Here is a 20445-nt window from a genome sequence, read left to right as displayed (position 1 = left end):
CCCGTAAGGAGCTAGCGTAATACAGCTATAATGTATGTTGAGCGTTTATTCTCTTAAAAAACATCTCTGCTCTCCACAGGAAAAGTTGGTGACAAAAGGCTGCTTTATCTCACAAGCTGGATTCATACGCTTAACCGGACTTTGCATCCAAGTTGGGGAGGTACTTAACTTATCCACATTTGGCGGGACCAGCCTTCCTTCTAGAGAGTATTTCTTAGTAAATGGCACCCCAAATGGCCCTTTCCTTGTGACCTGGAGTCCAAACCGGGATGTCTGACACCTTCGGCTAGACCTCCTGAAAACCCACTGCTGTTGGCCTTTTGTAATCAACAGCCAGGACGGGAGCTGTTTGTAGGGCAGTGCTGGGCACATACAGTTTACACACGGCAATCTGGCCAGCGAGAGAATATTGGATATTCAGGAAAAGAAGAAAAAGGAAAAAAACCAAACTATTGATTACAGTGTATTGCAGGGAAAAATACAAAATGAGGTCCTCAGATGAGTTTCACTTGGTTATCTCTCCTACAAATTACAACTGGGAAAAAAAAGAGTTTGAGTAAATGCCAAGTTCTATTAAGTAATTAAGAGGAGTGGGGCTTCCCTGGTGGCGCAGTGGTTAAGAACCCGCCTGCCAACGCAGGGGACACGAGTTCGAGCCCTGGTCCGGGAAGATCCCACATGCCGCGGAGCAGCTGAGCCCGTGCACCGCAACTACTGAGCCCGCGCTCTAGAGCCCGCGAAGCCACAACTCCTGAGCCCACGTGCCACAACTACTGAGCCCACGTGCCACAACTACTGAAGCTCGGCAACAAAGACGAGCCACCGCGATGAGAAGCCCGCGCACCGCGAGGAAGAGTAGCCCCCGCTCGCCGCAACTAGAGAAAGCCTCCGCGCAGCAATGAAGACCCAATGCAGCCAAAAATAAATAAATAAATAATAAATTTTATTTTTAAAAATCAAGAGGAGTAATTTTCCTTGAAAGAGAAAAGACACAGCAATTATCAATAATTTTTGACTCAATGCCGACCCTCCAGGGTCCTGTAATCTGCATTTACAACATCCAGGAACGATGGAAACAGGATTTATTTCGGGCATTTCATTCTCACCATGGTGTGTGAACACACAGGCCAGTCCCTTCTTGGAGGCAGGCAGGGTAGAAGTGATAAGTGAACAAATGTGGAGAACAGAGCTGATCATCGGTCTCTGCCTAGGAAATCACAGTGTGGTCCGCTAGATATTTTTATTGAGCTTTAACGGCGAGCAAACTTTATTCTTTATCAGCTCATGCTGAGTGAGCACTGAAAGCTTTTTGAAACGCTGGGACCGACTTGGGGCCTGAGCTGTCTCTACCTCCCGGGATCAGTGGGTGAACCATTAAGACGAATTCTCCCCCATAGCGCTTCATTATCTGGTTTGCAGCCCCACAGGCACTGGCTTAAAGGATTACAAAAAAATATTGTTGTTGGTTTCAAAGAAATGTTAGTGCCGAGTGCCAAACGCCTTTGCAGGGGCCCCCAGGGTTTTCTGGCAAAGAGGCTGACTGCAGGGCTTCCCGACAATGACCCAGCCGGATCTCGCTGTGCGTCAGGATCCTGCTACTGCAGGCATCAGAGTGATGGACTGTGCTTCCCCCAGTATGTTTCCTGGGAGTTACTTGTTTGAGTTGAAGAGGAATAGTCCACAGTAAGTCCCTTCAGCAAGGACTGGCACCGCATCTTCTTTTTGGGCAGTTTCCCATGAGTTAAGGATGCTGGCTCTGCCACTTGGGCATCTTGAAATAAGATTTCAGGCTCTACTGGCTTTTGTGCAAACAGATAAGACCCCAGTGAGTTAATGTGCTTCTTTGGCTCTCATATCACAGCAGTTGCTTTGGGAATGCTGGCAGTTTGAACACAGCGTTTGCTGCCTGTTCTTTTAACATGCTTTTCGTACTGTAATAGTGGGGGACACACGCTCTAGAACTTGGTTGAATCTTAGGTTCCTTTGGCTTTTGAAGCATAAGGAAAAATCAGAGGTATTTTGTTTTTGTCGTTGTTAATGCTGTTAAAATTCCAGCGCTCCTGAGATTTTGAAAAACTGTTATCACTAGGACCAAGTCTCAACTTAAGAGCCCCTATTTTGAGACTCTTTTTTTTTTTTCAGGGTTGCTAGACCCTGAAATCTAGTGTGTGGAGTGGGAGGAGAACTAAATGTTAGACCGCTTAATTTGCATAAACCTCCATGTTTTGTGTTGATTTCATCATCTGATAGGTGAGGAAACGGAGACTCTGGAATAGGACGTGCCTTGCCCGAGGTCTGGCGGTGGAGGAGGAGGAGGGGGATTGGTGAAAATGCATCCCTGGGCAGCAGGGTCTCTTCGACAAGTCAGTCCGAGACATTCAGACTGACAATCCCACAAAGGAAAGAAGAGCCAAAACACACGTAAAATGGGCACCTAAGTACCAAGGGCCACGCTTGATCCTCCTTGCAACTTGACCGGAGGGTGTGTCACCCCATCGAGCGGGCAGAGGTGGAGAGTGACACCAAGGCCTGATGGGATCCCTGACCTCCGTCAGGGTAATTTCACCTTACATCAGTTCGGCCAGTAATGGGGGCGAGTGATGACAGAGAAAGAGGTCATTTTTCACCAGCCACGTCTTGCCTTGCCGCCTTCAGGAAGGCGGTACAGCCCGGGGGATGAGGACACAGGCCCAGGAGCCAGCCGGCGGGGCCCGGAGCCTGCCTTTGCCGTACCGCCTCACTTAATCCTCGTTTAGAGGATTAAATGATATTGACACATGTGAAACACATGAGCCGGTGTCTGGCATAGAAGGGCACTCATCCTGGGTGACCAGGATGGGGCTCAATAAGAACAAGCTGGTTGCTTGGCGCTCAGCTGACCTACATGACAGGTGTGACTGGCCCCTAAAATGATGACTCTTGACGTTTATACTGTTCCTTATAGTGTTTTCCTTGACACTTGGAAGGTATTTTTATTAGTTGGGGGCTGCTGTAACAAACCCCCAAATGTCAGTGGCTTCATACAGTACATATTCCTTGCTCCTGAGACTATTCAACATGGGTGTCCCTATTCCGTGGCTGGCTTTCCTCCTTTGGAGGAAAAGACCGATATTCAAAGACCTAGGCTTTTCCCATCTCGTCTCACCACCCACTAGGGCCGAGTCCTCCGTTTCCAGCCGGTGGAAGAGGAGGCAGCAGAGAATGACCACTCCTTTCTTAAAAGCTGGGAGGAAGCCACCGATTCTAAACCGTAGCAGGAACCCTGGGCGTGTGGGCTGTGAGACACAGCCCCAGCCCCGTGGTCGCTGTTAGGCCCTATTTATTGATGTTGCCCTGTGCCAAGAATCACAGGCCCTCATGTCTTAGTCTTGCAAGGGCCGCTTTAACAAAGAACCACAGACTGGGCGCTGAAACAGTCTACTGTCTCCCACTTCTGCTGGCTAGAAGTCCAAGATCAAGGTGTTGGCAGGGTTGGTTCCTTCTGAGGGCTGAGAATCTGTCCCAGGCCTCTCTCCCAGCTTCTGCAGTGTGCTGGCCATCTTGGGCTCCCTTGGCCTGTAGAAGCGTTAACCCGATCTGTGTCTTCACCCTCACGTGGCATCTCCCCGTGTGTGCACGTCTTTGTCCACACTTCTCCTTTCTATAAGGGCACCGGTTGTACTGGACTAGGAGTCCACCCCACCCCACCACGACCTCTTCCTAACTTAGCTCATTACGTCTGCAACACAATGCAATAGGAAACCTTCATTCCGAATAAGGTCACATTCTCAGGCGCCGGGGGTTAGGATTTCAACAAATGAATCTTGGGGGACACAATTCAACCAACCCATAACACCTCGTTACCTTCGTGGCTTTCAGCAAGCCAGTGACTTCCATGTTTCCGTAATAAAGTGGACAAATACACATCAAAAGGGAAGGAAGTAGTCGTGGACGACATAATTTAGTGTATGAGACAACATTATTCTTTGAGGGACACCTCTCTTCTTGCAGGTATTGGACGTCTGGACAGTGAGGTGTCAGCCAACTTCTCTCGGCAGGAAATGCACTGGTGATAACTGCACGATTTATCTGTGAGCCTTTAGTTAGGACGCTGATGGCTACGAGGCAGGAACCTTGACTCTCATTTTTCACATGACTGACTACCGACCTTGTAGCCTTAGGACAGGAGACAACGCCACCCCTTTCTTCTAATTCTGTGTTCGTAAATGTCTCCATGACCTTCCCCACTGTGTGGCTTTCACACTGAGGGGTGTAGGAATAGTTTCCTACTCGGAGGATGTGCCAGAGGCCCAGAGCCAAGCATCCTGGTATGCTAACACCAACACGATGGCCACTCAAGAGTGCCAGATTATTTGCTGGTAAGTCATGTATGAGAACCAGTTGTACTGACATGATCATACAGAAGGACGTTCAGAGGTACTCGGTGAGAGTGTTTTAAATATGAAATGTGGAAATGCTACATCGAAAGCAAGCTTTAAAAATGGCATCCTATTTCTCAGAGGCTAATACTCAAGTAGAAGATGGAAATCTCAGTGTGTAACCATTTTTTATTTTTATATTATTACAAGAAGAACATTGATCATTTGCTGTGGTAGATGCGTTTTGTAAGGATTTAGTTAATCCTCTCAAAAGTTCTGTGAGGTAAGTGATATTATACTCATTTTTACAGATGAGAAGACTGAATTTAGAAACTGGCAAAGTAGTAGAACTCCAAAACTTTTCCCATTGTACATGCTGCTAGAGTACGTAGAAATTATGCCTTAATTTTTTTCTAATTTTTGTTTTGGAAACTGTGTGCCACTGAATTTCTCACTTGGTTAATTTAGGGAGGATCCAACCAAATTAGGATCCACTAAAGAGGATCCAACACATTATCAGATGACTTGATTGATTTGACTACATTTGTTTTGGCCGAAACGTACACCAGCTCAAACTTAAAACCCAGCAATGTCACTTTTTCTTTGTTTCACCCGCAGAGTTAATTCACAAAGGCACTTGTTACCAAATGCCTTCTTGAGAAGCTGAATCCTGAAACTGGCAAATACTGACCACTGATGAAGAAACCAGGTGACAAGCCTTTAAAAGTGAAAGACAAAATAGAGAACACATTGCAGAAGATGCCTGCAAGTACAGGTATTTTGCAACCAAGAAAGTTTTTGAGCTCTTTTTTCCCCCCGATGCTATGTCATTGATCGGGATAGAGTAGAATAATCAAAGAGTCAGTTTAGAAATCCCACTAGGGGATTAGAGACAGAGAGGGAATTTTAAGGGAGTTTGGGAGACTGTGTAAGCTAATGACCACTCAAGAGAAGAATCCAGTAACCTAGCAACGATCTACACTACCTTAAGGAAGACAGGTACCTCCAAGCGCCAGGCACACTCAAGCCACGAACCCTGATAGTTAAAGCACAAGACAAAAGACATGGGGTCTGAATCTTGTTACATGAAGTCAGGGAGTTAATCATCCTTTAAGAATAGCATTTCTGCGTGTAGCCAAGACAGACATATAGGTGAAAAGGAAAGAAACTAGGTGAAAGGGGACATTATACTGAAACCTGAGATTAATTACCATATTTTAGTCTATGTTACTACCCTTTTGCTAATATAAATATGAATTAAATAGCGCCATGACAGCCCTGGTCAGACCATATAGGGTCACGGGAGGAACTAATGATGTAAGCCTTGACGTTTGCCTGAGAATGAGGAAGAAGGTGGTCTTCTCCCCTCCCCACTTTTTCTTGGATGATAAAGATGTAGCCCTCTTGGTTCTCAGGGCTCCGTTCCCTTGCCAGCCCGCTTGTATCTCTCACAAGCGTCCTATGCTAACAGACTCACTCTTTGCCTCACACCGACTTCCTTCTGCAACCAGACAAAAGAACCTGAGGTTCAGTTAAGTCCTAACACCAGGTGAGAGGTTTTAATTAAAAAACGGTGGGTTCGGGCTTCCCTGGTGGCGCAGTGGTTGAGGGTCCGCCTGCCGATGCAGGGGACACGGGTTCGTGCCCCGGTCCGGGAAGATCCCACATGCCGCGGAGCGGCTGGGCCCGTGAGCCATGGCCGCTGAGCCTGCGCGTCCGGAGCCTGTGCCCCGCGACGGGAGAGGCCCCAACAGTGAGAGGCCCGCGTACCGCAAAAAAAAAACAAAACAAAAAACATAGCAAAAAACAGTGGGTTCGCGTTCACATCTGAGATGCAGGGGGCGTTGAGTCCCAATCAGAGTTTTGGCTGGGTTCGAGTCCCTCCCGAGAAGGACTGCGTTTTTCCTCATCAAGTCTTGACCCAAACAGTGTGTACCTTTTATTGGGTCTGGCACAGCACGCTGAGCTGAATGCGTTTCCCACTGCTCTCTGAATATTGACGGTGGCAGAGAGCATTTCCAATGAGAAAAAGGCGTGTTGTTACTGCCCTGTAAATGCGACAGGCAGGGCGCAGGCACAGGTGAGGAGGGCCTTCAGGGCATCGCTGGGTGTGGGGAGGGGGGCGCCCTCCCCCCTATCCCGTCCCCGCCACCGGCCCCAGCTCCAGCTTCTCGCCCATTCCCTCCCACCCTTGCCCTTCCAGGTTGGCGTTTCCCAGGGACGTAGTAACTACAGGGTTTTATCCAGACCTCTCTGGTGGAATATCTCTTTCCTTTTCTTCTCCCCACCCCCCATATATGTGACAAATACGTAAGCTATGAAGCAAAAACAAAGGAATCCTCACCAATCAACCACCCACTTAAAGCAAGGACCGTAACCCGTGTGTGCGCTCCCTCCAGAGACAACCAATATCGTGAATTTCCCCCACCCCCCGCTTTGTAGTTCCACCATGTCCTCGTCGCCCCAACTGGCGAGAGGGAGGCAAGTGGAGGCAGCTGGGCCACCGCTTAGGTTCCGGCTCCCAGAGACGCTGCCCCGGCTGGTAATTTACGGCATTTAGGCAACCACTGCAGGTGTTTGAAAACAGCCCGCCGCCGCCGCCGCCGCCCCGAGGCCGCGCAAGCGCGTTGGCGGCCGGCGGGGCGACGCAGGTGGGTGGCGTCATCGGGAGGCGCGATCCCGGGGCCAGTGACTAAGGCGCTGGGAAAGCAGCGGCGGCGAGAGCGACTCGGGGCAGCATGAGCGGCTGCGGGCTCTTCTTGCGCTCGGCGGCGGCGGCGCGCCTGTGCCGTGCCCTGGTGGCCTTCACCGCGAGTCGGCGCCCGCTGCGCACCAGTTCACCGAGCCAAGCTTTCGCCAAGGAGCTCTTCCTGGGCAAAATCGAGAAGGTAACGCCGAGCCCTGGCCGGCCATTGCCCTTCCTCCTCGCCTTTTGCCCTTTGCGGGAAGGGCCCGGTCGAGCCTGGTTAGAAGTCCCCACACCTGCCTTAGAAACGCATCTGCGGGCGGGCGTGCTAACCCTGTGGCTCTGAGGAGCTATGGTTTTGACCTGTTTTCCAGCTAACGCCTGCCGGGACACCCTGGGAAACCCTAGGCGAGGTGGTCGCTAAGTGATCCTCAACTCAGCACTCCGGCCGCGAACTGGGGGGGGCGGGAGGGGGTTTCCTGTTTGCTAAGCACAGCCCAGACCATGCCGCTGCTCCCTCTGTTGGCTTCCACGGCCGAGTCTCAACGCCTCACCCCACCTTTCAGGTTCCCCAGAAGCCCGGCTCAAACGTGCCTTCCCCGCCCGTCCCTTCCACGGGTCGCACGACCTCGTGTTACTAAGCACTCACCGGACTCTTATAGTCAGAAGACTTGGATTTGACCTTGACTCTATGACTTTGAGTCCTAGTTCTTTCGGCCTTAAAACGGAGCTTGCGATGTGTCTGCGTCTCAGATGTGTTGTAACGAGACGTATATACGCGGAAATGCTTTTTAAACTGTTAAGAGGCGGTACAGATTCGTGAAGCAGCAGAATGAGTAGTCGGTGCTGGCGTCAACACCTGCTAGTCTTGTGACCTTGGGCTAATAACTCCTGTGAAGTGCCTCAGAGCTCTCATACAGAAAATAGGAGTAAAAACAGCCCTCGCCCCCTCCTACAGGTGGCCCGCAAGCCAAAGAAAAATGTGGGTAAAGTGCTTTGAGCTTGGCTGGAATGTTGGCTGATTCTGTATTACTTCAGGAGTTATTCCCTGGTTCTTCTCGGACATTCTCTAAGGTCGTCAGGCATTACAGGTGCAGACGCTCTGACTGGAGTGGTTTGCCCTGCTAGAAGTACGGAGCTAGGGCTTAAAGTTAGGGAAGCCGTTTCCTCCAGAACCTGGGGCTGTGTGGTGCTCTGTCGTGGGACCCCCGTGGCTCCCAGCAGCTTGGGGAAGAAAGAACACACGTTTTTCTGTTACCGACCGGGGTTTTGGGCCTTCCCCAAGAAATAGAAATTTACTAGAGGCCAGACACGAAATTCAGGCAAGGCTTTATCGGGGCCTCTGCTGCAGCAGGGGGGAGCAAGAACAGCATGTTCCCTTGCTCGCTCAATCCCCGGGGCGGGGGACGGGGGCGGCAAACTTGTTTCTTATATGGGGTGAGGGTAGAAATGTGTCCAGGGTTCAGGCCGGAGGGGTGGCTTAGATGTTTTGTCCACTCCTTAGGTGGTGTTGTGTGCATGGGGCATGTGGGGTACCTTGTTTTTGCTCCAGGCTCTTCAAAAGTGGCAGTTGGTTTTTTTTTTTTTTTTTTTTTGGTCTTTTTGTATCTGTTGGATCCAGAATTTGCCCCAACTGCGCATGCACGCAGTTATTTTTAGTCCCATACAGTTTCTTTGTGTTTTCTTGCTCAAGGAGAGGTGTGTCCAGATGCAATGATGGCAGCACTGCAGCAAAGAGTCCCAGGTCCCAGCCTGTCTCATTTCATGCTCCTCTTTCTCCAAACCTATGGCGCCACCTCCCCCATCCTCACTCTCACCTGTCGGCTTTGCTTCCTGTTTCACTGACAAAATACACACAGTCAGATAAGAACTTCTACCACCGCGCTTACCCCCTCCTCCCCACGTGTGTGCCCATGTGGTCTGCATTCTCTGCATTGATGTGGGGGAACCGTCCGCTCCCAGCAAAGGCCAGCTGTACCCCAAGCTTTCTCAGCTACTCAAGGACATTGATTCCTTCTTGGCTCCTTGACAAGTCCAAACGTTAGACAACATTTCCAACCAGCTCAGTCGGAGTTTAAGTTTTCTAAGGTTTAGTCTGTGGACTTCTCTTTTCATCTACAAGCATCCCTCTGATAATCTAATTCCGTATCATGCTTTCAGTATCCAGAAGATGCACATTTATTTCTCCAGCTGAGATTTCTCCCCTGAACTCCATACTCTTCATATCTACCTTTCTACCCAAAAGCTGCGCTTGGATGTCACTAGGCATCGCCGGTCTAGCCCACCCAAAGCTGAGCTCCTGGTCTCTCCGCCCAATCATGTCTTTCCTCCTGCTCGTCTTCTTTTTTTTTTTTTTTTTTTTTTTTGGCGGTACGCGGGCCTCTCACTGTTGTGGCCTCTCCCGTCGCGGAGCACAGGCTCCGGACGCGCAGGCTCAGCGGCCACGGCTCACTGGCCCAGCCGCTCTGCGGCACGTGGGATCCTCCCGGACCGGGGCACGAACCCGCGTCCCCTGCATCGGCAGGCGGACTCCCAACCACTGCGCCACCAGGGAAGCCTCCTCCTGCTCTTCTTATCAGAGAGGGTGGTGACTCTGCTGTTCCACTTGTTCAGGTCAAATACCTGGAGTCAGCTTTGACACCTCCTGTTCTCATAATCCACATCTCATCCGACAGCAAATCCCGTTTTCTCTACGTTCAGGTTCTATTTAGAGTCTGACAGCTTTTAAGCACTTCCACCGGTACCTCCCTGGTTCAGGCAGACATCGTCTCTCTCATCATTGTTGGGGTTTGAGCCGCAACGTCGTGTCCGAGATGCTTAGAATCTCGGAATAGAAGGAGACCTTCTTGATCACGCAGGCCAGCAGCTGTCCCCCTGGCCTCAGTTTGACCCAGGCTGTTCCTGAGAGCACCCCCAGGGCTGCTGCAGGGACCAGTGGGGGAGTCAGGTGGGAGGGATCTGGGTGACACTTCTCCCCGTTCACAGCCTCAGCCGGAGCAGCTTGGCTTGCATCTGTTTTGCATATTTGGTTTCTGCACTGGATTTATTTGAAAAACCGGTGGTACTTTCAAAAATTTGAAAAGTGCTGATGAAATTGAACCCATCACCCATGAGGCACCCCATTTAGACTCTGAACACTGCCATCAGAGATTTGTTCTCACATGTGCTCGAGATCTCTCTCCTGGGGACAGTTGTCCTTTGGTTGCCGTTGAGGCCACCTGGTTCCCAGCCTGTTCTCTCCTCTCACCTGGCTGCTCGCTGGTACCAGAATCATCTCCCTCTAACAGCCGTTGCACCAGGCCCAGGTGAGCCCGAGCAGGCCGGCGCAGTGGACGTGGCCTCTACATTCGGCTAAAGAGCCGGCTTTGTTCTAAGCGGCTGCGGGGTGGTGACAGCTCAGCATAATTTCCTTGTAGACCACCTTAGGGGCGGGGTCGAAGGTGGCCTGGAGGCAGGGCTTCCTTTAAGTTTGGGCATGGTACCCACCTATCACCTGTAGAGGTGGCCGGAGAGAAGAAGTAGATTTGGGAGCCTGTAACTAGAGTGGCTGATTATTTACCGGGCTGGAGAGGAGACAGGACTCCTCTGCTTTGAAGACCTTTCTCAAGGCGCTTGGTCAGAGGTGCTGTGAGGAGAGGCAGGGCTCCTGGGGGCAGCTTAGGGCCTGGGACATCACTTCTCAGCAGGTGTCGGTCGAATCCAGATACTTGGGTCACGCCGGCAGCTAATGGGGGGGTGGAGCCCAAAAGCCAGAAGGCACAGCGGGATGATTTTAGGCAGCGTATAGCGATGGCCTGCTTGGGAATCCAGGGTCAGTTGGAAACACTGTCCGCTCCTCTGTCAGTCTGAGGTAGACTTGAAGCGGAGTCGCTTTCCAGGCTGTGGGGACAGGAGCAGAGCCAGTACCCATTACAGATAATTGCAGCTATTTCGTGTTCAGGACACCTCATCTCCTTTGAGCCTCACAGCTGCATTCTGAGGCATCACCTGTAGCAGGAGAGAAACTGACACCGAGAAGGGGTGTGACTTGCCCATCACACGTCTAAGAATCGGCAGAGCCAGGGCTGCGTTCCGGTTGATCTGGCTCCTCGGCTGGGCCTCCTCTGGTGGCCCTGCCCAGCACACGGAGGAGGGATCATCAGGCAGGACGGGCGGGTGCTGGAGCGAGCAGCCAGCTGGGAGCCCGGCAAGGTGTCAGACCCGTGACCACAGTACGTTCTTGTCGGTGGCAGCATCTTTGAGCTCACAGGATAACTGAGGTGGATTTCTGTGTTTTGGTAAAGAGCTTGCTCATCCGTTATCTTCCGTGGTCCTCACAACGACCTTGAGTAAATGTTACCTGCTCATCATAGGTGAGAAAACGGCAGTGTGGACAGGTGATGGGATGTGACTAAGGCTGCCCAGTTAGTAAGCTGCAAATCAGGGCCCAGACTGGGGTGTGAAATGTTATTCCAGGCTCTCTGCTCCATGGGGCAAGCTGACCAGTATTAGGAACAAGTTTGGGTCAGGGAGGAGGATGAACCAAGGCGCTGGAGTCTAACGCCATTCCTTGTGTTAAGCTCCTTCTGAGGTTTGCTTTCCGGTTCTTTCAGCGAGTAAGGCCCTGCCAGCCGATGTGGAAACTAGCAAGTCTTTTTCCTTCCCTTTGGGTTGATATTGCCACTGTGGGAAGTTGCCAAAAATTAAATTTTTACTACATGTTTCTCATTTTTAGAAAGAAGTTTTCCCATTTCCAGAAGTTAGCCAAGAGGAACTTAATGAAATTAATCAGTTTGTGGGACCTGTAGAAAAATTCTTCACTGAAGAGGGTATGTATGATTTTCTTTATCGTTACCGATTTCCATTTTAATGGCAATGCTTTGATATTTATATTAGAAGCAGTGTACATTAATCATGGAGAAATAGTACTATCGACATATTTTGCTTAAAAGATCATTCCAGGGCTTCCCTGGTGGCGCAGTGGTTAAGAATCCGCCTGCCAATGCAGTGGACACGGGTTCGAGCCCTGGTCCGGGAAGATCCCACATGCCGCGGAGCAGCTGAGCCCGTGCGCCACAACTACTGAGTCTGCGCTCTGGAGCCTGTGCTCCACAATAAGAGAAGCTACCGCAGTGAGAAGCCCGCGCACCGCAACGAAGAGCAGCCCCCGCTCGCCGCAACTAGAGAAAAGCCGGCGCACCGCAGCGAAGGCCCAACGCAGCCAAAATGAATAAATAAATAAAGCCAACTGCTCTTTAGTTATATCATATCTAGTTCAGTGCCTTTTTTTTTTTTTTTTTGGCTGCATGTGGGAACCAGTTGCCTGACCAGGGATTGAACCCAGGCCCCCTGCATTGGGAGCACAGAGTTTAAGCCACTGGAACACCAGGGAAGTCCCTACTTTAGTGCTTCTTAATGTATCTGTGGTGAAGGACCACTTTAAACATTTCAAACTATTGCAGGCTAACACTTCTGTAAAATACAATAAAAATGAACAATTAGAAAAATGGAACTTAAAAAAACATACAGAATACATCAGTCACGTGCTTGGTTGTGTGACAGTGTAAAATTGCTGTAAATGTTTCTGAAGGTTTAATCTTGATTTCTGTACTTAGCTTGTTAGGAATCAGGGATGATCTAGGCACCAGACCATAGGTTGAGGGCACCAGTGTGGAGTGCAGGGTCCCTCACTCAGGGGTCACTGCTCTTAGCGAGGGTAGTGACCTCTGCCTACGGGAGTCCCTTGGGGAGTTGAGCAATGACAGATTGACAGCAGTGCTTCCCCACTGCTCAGGACCCCAAGGAGTTTTGTTTGTGTGGGTTTTATCTATCAGCTGGTGCCTTTTTACAAATTAAAACTGAGGAATTTTTAAAATGCTGTGTTCATTTATTACTTCATTTAAAAATAAGAAGCCCATCACGTTAACATAAAAAATGTCTTTTTTCAGTTATTAAACTATTTTTTTTATTTTATTGGAGTGTAGTTGATTTATAATGCATTAGTTTCAGGTGTACAGCAAAGTGTTTCAGTTATACATACGTTCATTCTTTTTCAGATTCTTTTATGATATAGGTTATCACAGATTACTTTTTTAACAAGATTTTATTTATTTATTTTTTATAAATTTATTTATTTATTTTTTTGGCTGCGTTGGGTCTTTGTTGCTGCGCACGGGCTTTCTCTAGTTGCGGCGAGTGGGGGCTACTCTTCGTTGCGGTGCAGGGGCTGCTCATTGCAGTGGCTTCTCGTGGAGCATGGGCTGTAGGCACGCAGGCTTCAGTAATTGTGGCTCACGGGCTCAGTAGTTGTGGCGCACGGGCTTAGCCGCCCCGTGGCATGTGGGATCTTCCCAGACCAGGGCTCAAACCTGTGTTCCCTGCGTTGGCAAGCAGATTCTTAACCACTGGCCATCAGGGAAACCCTATAACAGATTTTTGTGTAGAATTCCCTGTGCTATACAGTAGATCCTTGTTGGTTATCTATCTTATATATAGTAGTGTGTGTATGTTAATCCCAGCCTCCTAATTTATCCCTCCCTCCCACGTTTCCCCTTTGGTAACTTTGTTTTCGATATCTGTAAGTCTGTTTCTGTTTTGTAAGTTCATTTGTATCATTTTTAAAAAATTAGATTCCATATAAGAGTGATATTTGTCTTTGTCTGACTTACTGGACTTCGTATGATAATCTCTAGGTCCATCCATGTTGCTGCAAATGGCATTATTTCATTTTTAGTAATATTTCATTGTATATTACTGAGCAATATCCCATTGTATAATATTCCATTGTATGTGTGTACCACATCTTTTTTTTTTTTTTTAAAGAAGATGTTGGGGGTAGGAGTTTATTAATTTGTTTATTTATTTTTGCTGTGTTGGGTCTTCGTTTCTGTGCGAGAGCTTTCTCTGGTTTTGGCAAGCAGGGGCTACTCTTCATCGCGGTGCGTGGGCCTCTCACTCTCGCGGCCTCTCTTGTTGCGGAGCACAGGCTCCAGACGCGCAGGCTCAGCAGTTGTGGCTCACGGGCCCAGTTGCTCCGCGGCATGTGGGATCCTCCCAGACCAGGGCTCGAACCCGTGCCCCCTGCATTAGCAGGCAGACCCTCAACTACTGCGCCACCAGGGAAGCCCCGACACATATTTTTTTAAAAAAATAAGTTTATTTATTTGTTTATGGCTTCGTTGGGTCGTCGTTGCTGCGCGCAGGCTTTCTCTAGTTGCGGCGAGCGGGGGCTACTCTTCGTTGTGGTGCGCAGGCTTCTCATTGCGGTGGCTTCTCTTGTTGTGGAGCACGGGCTCTAGCCTCACGGGCTTCAGTAGTTGTGGCACACGGCCTCAGTAGTTGTGGCACGTGGCCTCAGTAGTTGTGGCACAGGGGCTTAGTTGCTCCGCGGCATGTGGGATCTTCCCAGACCAGGGATCGAACCCTGGTGTGTGTCCCCTGCATTGGCAGGCAGATTCTTAACCGCTGCACTACCAGGGAAGTCCACCACATCTTTATCCATTCCTCTGTTGTTGGACATTTTGGTTGCTTCCATGTCTTGGCTGTTGTAAATAGTGCTGCAATGAACAAACAGTGTTTTTGATGAAGAGGGGCATTGTTTTACAGTTTTGCAAATTTTTTGGCTTATTGGAAGACAGCTGGATTCTTGTATCTGTTTCTACATTTAATCTGTGATACAAACCACATAGGCCCTGGAAGACTCCACTGTAGGCTCATGACAGAACTAGGATTAAAAAGGCAAAGATGCATCTTTCTTTTATTAAAATAGTTTTCTTCTGTGGACCCCCTGGAAGTCTGGCGGGTCCCCTGGGCACCGTTTGAGAACTGCTGATCTACAGAGCTATCATATTTCTAGTTTTAAAAGTTGCTGAGTTGTGTATAAATATGTTTTGTTTCTATTCTATTTTTGTTCTAGTGGTTATCTTACTACTACTATCTATTTTTAGTTCCTTGGTTCCTTGTTCTTCTATTTATACTTACTATCTGGTTTGTCAGGCTTTTTTATTTTCTTCCAATTTTTATTGAGGTATAATTAATTTACAATAAATTGCACATATTTAAAGTGTACAGTTTGATAAATTTTGACATGTAAACATTACTGCCAAGGAATCAGCGCAATTAACGTAATAAACATACCCATTACCTCTAAAAGTTTTTTTTTCAAAGTTTAACAATTAAAATTTATTATTAAACTTTTTTAAAATTATAGTTCATTTACAAAGTTGTGTTAGTTTCAGGTGTACAGCACAGTGATTCAGATATATATATATTGTTCTTCAGATTCTTTTCCCTTATAGGTTGTTACAAAATACTGAGTATAGTTCCCTGGGCTATATGGTAGGTCCTTGTTGGTTAGCTGTATTGTGTATAGTAGTGTGTAGGTGTTAATCCCAACCTCCCAATTTATCCTTCCCCACACCTTTCCCCTTTGGTAACCATAAGATTGTTTTCTATGTCTGAGAGTCTCTTTCTGCTTTGTAAATAGGTCTTTTTTTTTCCTTTTTTAATTGAAGTATAGCTGATTTACAATGCTGTGCCAGTGTCTGCTGTACAGCAAAGTGACTCAGCTATATGCATATATAGGTTCTTTTTTTATATTCTTTTCCCTTATGGTATATCACAGGATATTGAATATAGCTCCCTGTGCTATATGTAGGAGCTTGTTCTTTATCCATTCTATATGTAATAGTTTGCATCTACCAACCCCAAACTCCCAGTTCATCTCTACCCCCCACCGCTGCGCTGGGGCAACCACAGGTCTGTTCTCTATGTCTGTGAGTCTGTTTCTGTTTTGTAGATAAGTTCATTTGTGCCATATTTTAGATTCCCCATATAAGCGATGTCATACGGTATTTGTCTTTCTTATTCTGACTTACTTCACTTAGTATGATAATCTCTAGTTGTACCTATGTTGCTGCAAATGGCATTATTTCATTCTTTTTTATGGCTGAGTAGTTTTCCATTGTATACATGTACCAAATCTTGATCCATTCATCTGTCAGTGGACATTCAGGTTGTTTCCATGTCTTGGCTATTGTGAATAGTGCTGCTATGAACATAATGGGTGCATGTATCTTTCTGGATTAGAGTTTTGTCTGGATATATTCCCAGGAGTGGGATTGCTGGATCCTATGTTAATTCTATTTTTAGTTTTCTGAGGAATCTCCATACTGTGCTCCATAGTGGCTGCACCAATTTACATTCCCACCAACAGTGCCCCATATAAGCGATGTCATACGGTATTTGTCTTTCTTATTCTGACTTACTTCACTTAGTATGATAATCTCTAGTTGTACCTATGTTGCTGCAAATGGCATTATTTCATTCTTTTTTATGGCTGAGTAGTTTTCCATTGTATACATGTACCAAATCTTGATCCATTCATCTGTCAGTGGACATTCAGGTTGTTTCCATGTCTTGGCTATTGTGAATAGTGCTGCTATGAACATAATGGGTGCATGTATCTTTCTGGATTAGAGTTTTGTCTGGATATATTCCCAGGAGTGGGATTGCTGGATCCTATGTTAATTCTATTTTTAGTTTTCTGAGGAATCTCCATACTGTGCTCCATAGTGGCTGCACCAATTTACATTCCCACCAACAGTGTAGGAAGGTTCCCTTTTCTCCACACCCTTTCCAGCATTTGTTATTTGTAGACTTTCTAATGATGGCCATTCTGACCAGTGTGAGGTGGTACCTCATTGTAGTTTGATTTGCATTTCTCTAATGATTAGAGATGTTGAGCATCTTTTCATGTGCCTACTGGCCAGCTGTATGTCTTCTTCGAAGAAATGTCTTTTTAGGTCTTCTGTCCATTTTTTGCTTGGATTGTTTTTTTGTTGTTGAGTTGTACGAGCTGTTTGTATATTTTGGAGATTAAGCCCTTGTCAGTGCCATCATTGCAAATACTTTCTCCCATTCCATAGGTTGTCTTTTCGTTTTTTTTTATGGTTTCCTTTGCTGTGCAAAAGCTTGTAAGTTTGATTAGGTCCTGTTTGTTTATTTTTGGTTTTCTTTCTGTTGCCTTGGGAGACTGACCTAAGAAAACATTGGTAGGCTTTATGTCAGAGAATGTTTTGCCTGTGTTCTCTTCTAGGAGTTCTGTGGTGTCATGTCTTATGTTTAAGTCTTTAAGCCATTTTGAGTTTATTTTTGTGTATGGTGTGAGGGTGTGTTCTAACTTCATTGATTTACATGCAGCTGTCAAACTTTCCCAGTCCCACTTGCTGAAGAGAAAGTCTTTTTCCCATTTTATATTCTTGCCTCCTTTGTTGAAAATTAGTTGACCATAGGTGTCTGGGTTTTTGGGGGGGCTTTCTCTTCTGTTCCATTGATCCGTATGCCTTTTTTTGTACCAGTAACACACTGTTTTGATTACTGTAGTTTTGTTTTGTTTTTTAAAAAAATATTTATTTATTTGGCTGCACCGGGTCTTAGTTACAGCACGCAGAATCTTTGTTGTGGCATACGGGATCTTTAGTTGTGGTCTGTGGGATCTTTAGTTGCAGCATGCAGGACTTAGTTGCAGCATGCAAACTCTCAGTTGCAGCATGTGGGATCTAGTTCCCTGACCAGGGATCGAACCCGGGCCCCCTGCATTGGGAGCGTGGAGTCTTAGTCACTGGACCACCAGGGAAGACCCTGTAGCTCTGTAGTATTGTCTGAAGGCTCAGAGAGTTATGCCTCCTGCTTTTCTTTTTCCGCCCCCCTCAGGATTGCTCTGGCAATTCTGGGTCTTTTATGGCTCCATATAAATTTTTGGATTATTCTACTTCTGTGAAAAGTGTCATGGGTAATTTGATAGGGATCGCATTAAATCTGTAGATTGCTTTGGGTAGTATTGCTATTTTAGCAATATTAATTCTTCCAATCCAAGAGTGTGGGATATCTTTCCATTTCTTTGAATCCTCTTTTATTTCCTTTATTAATGTTTTATAGTTCTCAGCATGTAAGTCTTTCACCTCCTTGGTCAGGTTTATTCCTAGGTGTTTTTTTTTTTTTAATTGGTGCAATTTTAAATGGTAGTTGTTTTTTTTTACATTCCCTTTCTGGTATTTCATTGTTAGCGTAAAGGAATGCAACCAATTTCTGAATGTTTATCTTGTGTCCTGCTCCTTTGCTGAATTCATTTATTAGATCTGGTAGTTTTTGTGTAGAGTCCTTAGAGTTATCTATATATAGTATCATGTCATCTGCATGTAGTGACAGTTTTACCTCTTCCCTTCCAATATGGATGCCTTTTATTTCTTTTTCTTGTCTGAAGTCTTTCAGCTTTTCACCGTTGAGTATTATATTGGCCGTTTGTATTATATTGGGTATTATATTGGGATTTCTCATAAATGGCTTTTATTATGTTGAGATATGTTCTCTCTATTCCCACTTTGGTAAGAGTTTTTATCATGAATGGATGCTGAATTTTGTCAAATGCTTTTTCTGCATCTATTGAGATGATCATGTGGTTTTTTACTTTTCTTTTATTAATTTGTATTACATTGATTTGCATATGTTGAAGCATCCTTGTGAACCTGGGAGGAATCCCACTTGGTCGTGGTGTATGATCTTTTTTTTTTTTTTTTTTTTTTTTGTGGAATGCGGGCCTCCCTCTGTTGCGGCCTCTTCCGTTGTGGAGCACAGGCTCCGGACGCACAGGCTCAGCGGCCATGGCTCACGGGCCCAGCCGCTCTGCGGCATGTGGGATCCTCCCAGACCGGGGCGCGAACCCGGTTCCCCTGCATCGGCAGGCGGACGCGCAACCACTGCGCCACCAGGGAAGCCCATGATCTTTTTTATGTATTGTTGGATTTGGTTTGCTAATATCTTGTTGAGAATTTTTGCATCTATATTCATCAAAGATATTGACCTGTAATTTTCTTTTTTTGGTGGTATCTTTGTCTGGTTTTGATATCAGGGTGATTGTGGCTTCACAGAATGTCTTTGGGAGTGTTCCCTCCTCTGCAGTCTTTTGGAAGAGTTTGAGAAGAATCCGTGTAAGTTCTTCTTTGTATGTTTGGTAGAATTCATCTGTGAAGCCATCGGGTCCTGGACTTTTGTTTGTAGGAAGTTTTTTTTATTACCGATTCTATTTCTCTTCTATTGATCGTTCTGTTCAAATTATCTATTTCTTCTTGATTAAATTTGGTGGGCTCTATGTTTTTAGAAAATTGTCCATTTCTTCTAGGTTGTCAAATTTGTTGACATGTAGTTGTTCACGGTATTCTCTTACGGTCTTTTGTATTTCTGCAATATCAGTTGAGATTTCTTCTTTTTCATTTCTTGTTTATTTGGGTTCTCTGTCTTTTCTTGGTGAGCGTGACCAGAGGTTTGTCAGTTTTGTTTACCCTTTCAAAGAACTGGCTCCTACTTTTGTTGATTTTTTTTTTCTATTTTTTAAAAATCTCTAATTTGTTTATTTTCTCCCTGATCTTTATTATTTCCTTCCTTTTGCTGATGTAAGGTTTAGTTTGTTCTTCTTTTTCTAATTCTTTTTAGGTGGTAGGTTAGGTTGTTTACTTGAGATTTTTTCTTGTTTTTTGATGAAGGCCTGTATCTCTACGAACTGCCCTCTAAGAACTGCTTTTGCTGCGTCCCATAGACTTTGCATAGTTGTGTTTTCCTTGTCCTTTGTCTCAAGGTATTTTTTAATTTTCTTTTTAATTTCCTTATTGACCCATTGGTGTTTTAGTAGCATGGTATTTTGTCTCCATGTAATCTTTTTTCTCGTTTCTTTTCCTGTTATTGGTTTTTAGTTTCATGCCATTGTGGTCAGGAAGATGCTTTAAATAATTTCTGTACTCCTATTAAATTTGTTGAGTTTAGTTTTGTGCCCTAGGATGTGGTCAGTCCTAGAGAATGTTCTGTGTACGCTTGAAATGAATGTATATTCTGGGTTTTTTTGATGTAGTGTCCTGAAAATATCAATTAAGTCTAACTGTTCTGTTGTATCATTTAGGACCTCTGTTGCCTTATTGATTCTGTCTGGAAGATCTGTCCATTGATGTGAGTGGGGTATTAAAGTCTTCTAGTATTGTATTCCTATCCATTCTCCCTTTATGTCTGTTAGTGTTTGTTGTATGTATGGGTGGTCCTATGTTAGGTGCATATATGTTGATGAGTGTAAAATCCTCTTCTTGTACTGATCCTGTTATTATATAGTGTCCTTCTTTATCTTTCTCTATAGCGTTTGCTTTAATCTATTTTATCTGATATGAGTATTGCAAATCCTGCTTTCTTGTCATTTCAGTTTACATGAAATGTATTTTTCCATCCCCTCACTTTCAGTCTATGTGTTTGCCCTCAGGTGGGTCTCTGGTAGGCAGCATACAGTAGGCTCTTGTTTATTTTTATCCAGTTTGCCAGTCTGTCTTTTTTTTTTTTTTTTTTTTTTTTGCGGTACGCGGGCCTCTCACTGTTGTGGCGTCTCCC

The 20445-nt window shown here is 46.2% G+C and overlaps 1 protein-coding gene across 1 annotated transcript in view; it reads left to right on the top strand.

Moving 5' to 3' along the window:
- Positions 1 to 7050: 7050 nt before the first annotated feature.
- The window catches only part of ACAD9 (acyl-CoA dehydrogenase family member 9), a 53874-nt gene continuing 40479 nt past the window's right edge, over positions 7051 to 20445 (top strand). Inside the window, exons 1-2 of the mRNA XM_007109810.4 lie at positions 7051 to 7246; positions 11759 to 11852. Of these exons, the coding sequence (XP_007109872.2) occupies positions 7097 to 7246; positions 11759 to 11852 (244 nt within the window). The 5' untranslated portion in view covers positions 7051 to 7096. The remainder of the gene's footprint in view (positions 7247 to 11758; positions 11853 to 20445) is intronic.

Source organism: Physeter macrocephalus, chromosome 18, assembly GCF_002837175.3.
Source record: "Physeter macrocephalus isolate SW-GA chromosome 18, ASM283717v5, whole genome shotgun sequence".
NCBI classification, from domain to species: Eukaryota; Metazoa; Chordata; class Mammalia; order Artiodactyla; family Physeteridae; genus Physeter; species Physeter macrocephalus.
Note: the sequence above shows the minus strand (reverse complement) of the source record. Positions and strands in the feature narration are given on the sequence as shown.